Below are 7,915 nucleotides of genomic sequence, written 5' to 3'. Positions count from 1 at the left end.
ATAAACAATAAAACCTGTATCCTCAAAAGAGGTATATATAAATACAACGGTTTATTAAATTATCAAAAATATACAAATATTAGTATGGTTAAAATTAGTGTAATCATTGAATAGTTACATTATAAGACAATTTTCATTCAAAGAAAGTCAACATTTAAGTGTTGAAATTGTTAAGTATGAAGTTAAAAATTTGGTAAAGAATTTTATAGCACGGTTAGCTTAGGTTCATAAACATGGTTTATATATTTTTATGTTTCAATTTTATAGTTCTAAGGCTTTAGTATATCTAAGGCTATAGTAGATCTAAGGCTCGAGGAATAGGGGTAGGCATTTAAAATTTTAGGTAAGTATAGGTCGTCATTTGGTAAAAATTATGACTAATACATTTTTCATTGTTCAGATGTTTTTTTTTTTCAAAGCTTGGGTCAGTTCGGTTAGATGAGGAGTATAACACTGTATCACGGTATATAAGGCTATATCAATATTTTTGAATTTTAGATAGTAGTTTCCCAAACCTAGGTTTGACAGATCTCAAAATAAAGAATCCTAAGATGTAACATTTGTTTTTTTAACCTCTTGAGATTCGTAATATCGAGGCAATATAATATCATACATGTAACAAGGGTACTTAAACCCACCCTTTAATAGCAATTTATTATTCAAAGAGCACTTAGGCAAAAAATAGCTCTCTGAGGCGGACTTAGTTGGAATCCTTGGTGTACGCCCGGTATTCAGAAGTACAACTAGCGCATGGAACAATGCCATCAGAGAGGACTTAGCTATTCCCCCTGAAGAGCGGTATGAATAAAGCATGAAAGGGGACTGGCTTTATATTAGAGCTGGGATATTGGCTTCCGCAGCCCCTCTGTTTGTATGACCGTCTGCTATAACGTAATCTTTATCTATCCTTTATCTTTAAAATGTGTCCATAATGTCTCGAGTTTAACCAGCTAACAAACTAAAGCAAAAAATGTTACTTTTTGCATCATTTCAAACCTATACTGATTTTATGAGTAGAAGATGGTTGGTGGTATTAATCATACTATACCGAAAATTATATATATAAACAGTCCAAACCTTACATTTGACTATATGCATTGCATGAAAAAGCTTTTTATGCGCATAAAGAAAAATATTAATCTAATAAGTAGGTAAATTATATTTTCTTAAAATAGTATTCATTTTTTTATTTTTTTTTTTTTAGTTTTTATATGATCAAAACTAAACTTTTTTTTTTAGAAAATATACAAATAAATAAAATCGAATTAACAAATAAAATTCAATAATAATTGCACATGTTACGCATTCTGAAAGAACAAAAATTTGGTGAGTAAATTATTATTGTTATCATGTAGTATGTATTAATCAGAAAAAGATTTAACTTACAACAGTGTATTATGGGAAAACGTGAAGATCAAAACGTTTATGTAAATTCAAAGGCAATCTTAAAAGTAGTATGCAAAAAAAATCATTAACATTTAGAAATCAAATACTACTATTTGATAAAAATTGACCCATTAAGTTTACATTAATATTCTTGTGTACATCGAGCATTACTGTAGCCAAATTTATGTCAATATGGGTTAGTTAAAATGTGTACACCCACAAAAAAATTTGCATTGGTATTATAATATTTGGATGATTATTTTTTCATTAGAGACATTTTTCAAGGCAAGGCATTTTTAAAATAAACATCATATTAGATATTTAAAAAACTATCATCTTTCTACAAATAAATAAATAAATTAAAAATTCGTCATAAAACAAACAGTAGGCACATGATCCATATTAAGAACTTACGTTTTAAGCTAATTGTAATTTCTTACTAATCCATTAAAAAATGGATTAGTCATAAATGCATGATATTATATTTATTTATAACAGTATAAGCATTGGCAATTAGCAAAATAATAAGCTTTAAGACATACCTAATTTGTTATATGACCATGAGAGACAGCTCTATCAGTGCCTTTGGAAAAGTTAATAAAATCAATAAAGATATTTCTATTTGTATCTAAAATCACAGAAACAATGCACTATAACAATTAAATACATATTAATCAGTAGTGACTCATATATTATAGTGAGTGGAGTTATCTCTGGGGTTCACGGGTAGTTTACATTTATAAATAAGAGATACGAGGCGTTGAAGCAAGAGGTTCCTATAATTTAACCTCTTTGAGATGGATCCATTTCATTATTTCTCCCGAAAATAACATTAATGTTTCGGTTGAACTGCTTTTAGGTGCTTTTCAACTCATTTTAGGAATCGTAGCACGAACAAAATCATAATTTTAATTAATACATTTGCAGTACAGTCTTACCTCAGCCCATTTTGCCACAATGTATCTTTTTCATCTTTCCTTAACGTTATGTTTTAACACTAACTGACATTTTATAGAGAAGCTGGAATCATATTGTATTATAACTTCTAGGCCCAAAATTGAATATCACTTCAAATATAAAAAATCTCACTCACTTTATCTTACATAACACCATCCTCAAGTTTTACTTCTTAATTATGCATCAAGACCTCTGAGACAGCAGCTTCCTTAGCTTACCTTCCAAATTCGAAGGTTGACTAGAACCGTGGCAATAGCAGTCAGGGACAATGACTGTTGTGATGTCCTGCTGCTTCCCTCGAGAATGGAAAGGTCAGAACACACAACAACCCAACGTCAGAGTTCGCTGCTGTGGATTAGCAGAGGTCACCATCATTTCCTATTGAAGGTTAAATGAGGGTCACCTGCATTCGACATCGTTGTTTGGGTCGCTGTCGCTCTGATGCTGAGCATGATCGTTGTTGTTGAGGCTCCCGGAACGGCCCTGCTCGCCACGCCGTACACCGAGCGCCGAGCCGTCTGAGCCGCGCCGCCGGTACCTCGAAGACCCTCTGCTCCTCGGCTGCTTTGAGCATAGACACCTGCAGATGATCCTCTTGAAGGCGAACCTGAAGTCTTTACTGAACAGGGCGTATATACAAGGATTTATCGCAGAATTGCAATATCCCAACCAGAAGAAAGCAGAGAAAACAGTGGGATGAATACAGTCGTAATTACAAAAGGCTCTGACTAGATACATAGTGAAGAATGGAAGCCAGCATAATATGAACCCTCCTACTATAATACCTAGTGTCTTGGCTGCTTTCGTTTCCATTCTAAACCTCTTCACCTGGGCTTTTATATTCCTCTTGCCCATTCTGGAAATCAGTTTAGGTTTGTTGTTTTCCTCATAAGTTGGAGACGGGGACAAATCTTTGTGCAGCGAGACGGACAGAGGATCCCCTAGGAGCCTCGGTCTTGGAGGAGCTGCATCACTGTTCGATCGCCGGCCTCTCCGTTGTGGACTAACCCTCAAGGTATCCTTTCGGAATAAGGCACAACCTTCTGCGCCTCCTTCACAGTGAACTGCGTATAATGTTCCAGTCGGCGAAGGAGGCGATTTCTCAGCAGTGCTGTTGTTGTTGACAACTGAGGATATGGCATCACTGGACGGATAGCTAACACTGATCTTGATTCTCTCGTGCCTCCTCTCCCTCCTCGGCGACTTGCCTCCACCAGGAGAATTCGTAGTGCTGTTCACAACACTGTTGGCGGCACTGTTGGTTGTCGTTGTCGAATTACTACCACTGCTCCCCTGCATCACGCTCCCCCTTCCCCTGTGTATCCTGAGGGTCAGTCTCTGCTCGTCGAATCTATTTCCTAATGTTCGGGACCCTTTCGTAGTCCTGAAACCTTGATTAATAGCCTTCGTAGTTTGAATCGCCGCTATGTAGATCCTCCAGTAAAAGAACAACATGACAAACATTGGAATAAAGAAAGAACCTAGAGCAGAGTAGATAACATATCCCTGGTCTTTGTTGAGATCACATCTCCAAGGGCAAGGAGGTTCGGCGTCTTCAGGTATTTCGATATCCCTCCATCCAAGCAGAGGAGGCAAGCATATAAAGAAGCTGAAGACCCAAACCATAGCGATGAGCAGCTTGGCCTTCCTCATCGACATTATGCTTGGATAGGTCACTGGTCGGGTCACAGCCAGGTACCTGTCCAAGGAGATGACGCAGAGGTTCAGGATAGAAGCGGTGCACATCCACACGTCTACTGCTAGCCAGACAGAACACCATAAGTCTCCGAAAATCCACACCTGCAATAAATAATACTAAAATTAGATCATTTATTTCTGAAGTGGTTTTACAATAAATTTCTTAAAAGCAATATAATATATAGATATTGGAATACAGAAGGATTTCAACAGATTAATGAATGTTTAGCGCCTATTAGGATTTGAAGAAAAAAAACAATTTATATAGAAAAAAAAATTAAGATTCTTTATAAAAGGTGGTACAATAAAAAATACGTAAATATTATTGTTAAGTAAAAGCCATAGGGTCAGGAATATCGGTGCATCATCTGTTTACTGTTAATTTGTTTGTGACATAATATCGATTTTCTTCACCTCGTGCGCACATCTCGTCTCCAGGTTTCATCCACTATTGGGCTAAAATCTTCTCCTTTTTACTGGCATTAACCGCCCCTAACTAGGTATTGGCATGAGTAGGTTCATACTCAACATTTTAAACATTATATTCCTAATCAAGTTTCTCTATGAAAAACAATAAGCAAGTAAGTGTTCCCGAAGAGATTTGTAACTAAAATTATATTGTTCTAAGAATTTTCATTTGTTTTCTATAATATTTCGAAATATCAGTCTATTATTCTGACCTTTAACAGAACTATAATTTGGCAAAAATATCTGTATTTACTCTGGAAGATCAAGCCATAAGAAATAAAAAAAACAAAAAAACAACAACAACATACACATTTATCAAATGAATAGTAAATAAAAAGACAGGCATAGGAACTTTCCAAGGCATTCGTTCAATTCAAGGGCTTCACTCCCCCGTAGGATATATTTCGGCGATGCATCACCCCTGAAGTAGGATTATCCCAAGGATACAAATCCCAGCTCGTTTGAAAACCAGAAAAAATCTACGCTCGTTTAAAAGGAAGCGAGAAAGAAATGGAAAATACGAGGACGCCATGGAACGATGCTAGAGGGGAGGGAGATGGGAAACCCTAAGATAATCGGCTTTAGTGGTAGAACCAGTAAATAGGCGGTTATTTTTCTGCCTGCGGGATAAGCAAAATGGTAAATGAAAATGAGTTTTTCCATCTCTACTTAATAAATGTTCAATAAATGTGAAGGTTTTTTTTCTGATCACAATTGCTTTTTTTATTACCCCCTACGTCGTAAGTTCTGAAATTGGGGAGGTAGAGGAGGGGTGTTATCAACAGTTAATCAACCTATTCTAACCATTGTAGGGAGGTCAATTTTGCACTCCGTGGACTCGCATTTTGCATTCGAACAGATGCCACTAAAGTTGTGAGGTTGCTAAGGCGGTACCTTGACTCCCTCGGATACTAACGGCCATATACTGCAAAGTTCACTCTCAGTGTAAATAGTTTAAATATATCAGCGGTTCCCAAACTTTTGCTACAAAAAATTCGAGGCACCATTGTTGGCCTTAAATCAATTTGTAGCAATCTAAGTTAAAAAATAAAATCAGAGCAGTTAAATATGTAGGAGAAAAAGAAAAAATGTTATAAAGCAAATGCTGGAATACTAAGTACATTTTATATTTTAATTTTAATCTTTTAGTATAATAGTAAAATTTTAAGAAAGTGGCAATCGCTTATGACACTCCTGGCATACGTTTGAGAAACCTCACAGATGGCGGCAACCACACCACCGCGGAACCAGTAAAATGCCTAATAGAAATTAGTTGTTTATTAATCCACCAGACAATTAAAAATTAAACCTATTGATCTATTGCTAACACGTTAGGTTGTGTCACCAATTTAAGATTTCTAAAGAATACGGTTAATTGTATATAATGAAAATACATAATCAAAAATAGGAATTAATGGATAAAAATGCATTCAGAAATAAAACTTGAACTAAAATATCTCTCTTTAGGTATATACTGTTTGAAGTACTGAGACTAGAAAAAGAGAAATAATATAAGAGATGTAAACAAAAATAATAACATGAAAATGTATGCTCAAACTAAAATTGAGAAAAAGTAAGCCAGGGACTAAAACGGTTCTTGCAGAATGAGGATGTAAAAATAAAAAGGAAATAAAAGGGGGAAACGTAGCATTACATAAATATAAAATCACAACAAAATAAAAGTTGGTACAAAGTTTTTATTATAAGATTTATGAATTTATTTAAGGTGAGTTATAACCCCTATATAATTTCACTATTTTTATTTTTCTCATATCTTATATTGTTTTCGCACCATATTTTTTTAGTCTTGAAAACCTACAATGTAATTTCGGCATCTGTATTTATTTCTGTTATAGCCTAGAGAAATAGAGAGGAGGTTGGTCAAATAAGTAAGATAAAAACAAAGTGTGAATAAAAAATAATACGATAAAAATATTAAATTAAAATAAATAAAGGAAAAACATAGAAAAATATCTGTGTACTAAAGAAGAAAAAAATATAACTCATTATAAAAAAACAACACTGTATATTGAAAACTTATAGAAATAAAATAAAATAATACTAATGAAATTACAATTTATAAACAAATTTTAGGTATGATTTAAGATATACAGAACACATGAAAAGAAAAAGAAAAAAATGTAAATTACAGATAATCATAATACTTTCAAATTGAGAAAATAGAAAAAAAAATTCTAGATGAAACAAGAGCAAAGTGAAACATTTCGAAAAATACTGAAAGATCAAATTAACAGTTAATTAGTAAGGAATCAAATAAACAAATAAAGTAATTTCGAAATAAGGGTGTAATTCAAGGAGTCTCTTGGCTGAATAGTTTCCTTATTTTAGTTAAATTTATAAAAAAATATGAAAAATGATTCACTTTATTTTATGTGACATGAATAAAAACATTTACTGGGTGTTCTATTATATAATTTTCACAGTCAATAACCATCAACTAATTATTTAATATTGCATAATATTTTTAAAATTATTACAGTGTATAAACTAATTAAGAAGCATCTCGAAACATAAATGCTTTAAAACCAGTCTCTAGGAGAAAATCAATAATATATTCATATAATCATATAATTATCATTTAATACCATACCGTGCATGCTATGGTTTATTAAAATAATTATGAAATGAAATACTTAACTGCGCTTAAGTGCCCCTAGTAATCAAGAACCATTTATACTGGTAATATTTATTCTGATAAGCGTTATACATCAATGATATCAATCCTTAGAAATACCATTGGGTTATACGTTCCACCACCTAATAGGTATCAGCATCGATATGATAAAGTATCAAGTACATTTAACCAGTTGGACATTTCATGGGAAGTTCTTTTCATCTAGGAATAATTTATAAGAAAAAAATATATAGAACAGTTTATTAGTGTGCTAATATGTTATGTTTTAATTTTTTATTTATTAGTAGATACTTAAATTAAAAGTCACTTTATATTAAGTATCTTTTTCTCTTCTAACGTTTCGGCCTTTATCAAGGAGATCTTAAAATATTTATTATTTCTACTTACATTTCACAATGACAATACTTTTAGTGTCAGACCTTAAAACTGATTTATTAGAGAATTAATTTTTTTTTCAATGGCTATAATGTCAAATTTGAAAAATATTTAAAAACAATTATATTTATCAATTATTATCACAAAATTTTATTTTTATATATTTATAAAATAATGGTAATCTACTGACAAACATTTTAATTCTTATTAGACATTTTAAATATTACACAGTTTGCTTATTTATTATCACAATTATATTAACAATATATACCTTCAAAAGTTTAAGACTCAGCTATCAACCATTTCTAGTGATTAATATATTTCATATTTACTTGGTATCAATTTTATATTTCTTAACTTTAGTCAATACTCTGT

General features: G+C 32.6%; 1 protein-coding gene across 1 annotated transcript in view; it reads right to left on the bottom strand.

Annotated features, from left to right (window-relative positions):
• Window positions 1-1,527: 1,527 nt before the first annotated feature.
• Oamb (Octopamine receptor in mushroom bodies) overlaps window positions 1,528-7,915 on the bottom strand; it is a 91,161-nt gene continuing 84,773 nt past the window's right edge. The window contains exon 2 of the mRNA XM_067053610.1: window positions 1,528-4,143. Coding sequence (XP_066909711.1) covers window positions 2,743-4,143 — 1,401 coding nt within the window. The 3' untranslated portion in view covers window positions 1,528-2,742. The remainder of the gene's footprint in view (window positions 4,144-7,915) is intronic.

Source organism: Halyomorpha halys, unplaced genomic scaffold, assembly GCF_000696795.3.
Source record: "Halyomorpha halys isolate HHAL.00 unplaced genomic scaffold, Hhal_1.1 Scaffold1708.1, whole genome shotgun sequence".
Lineage (NCBI taxonomy): Eukaryota > Metazoa > Arthropoda > Insecta > Hemiptera > Pentatomidae > Halyomorpha > Halyomorpha halys.
The sequence above is the reverse complement of the archived record's forward strand: the minus strand, read 5'-3'. Positions and strand labels throughout refer to the sequence as shown.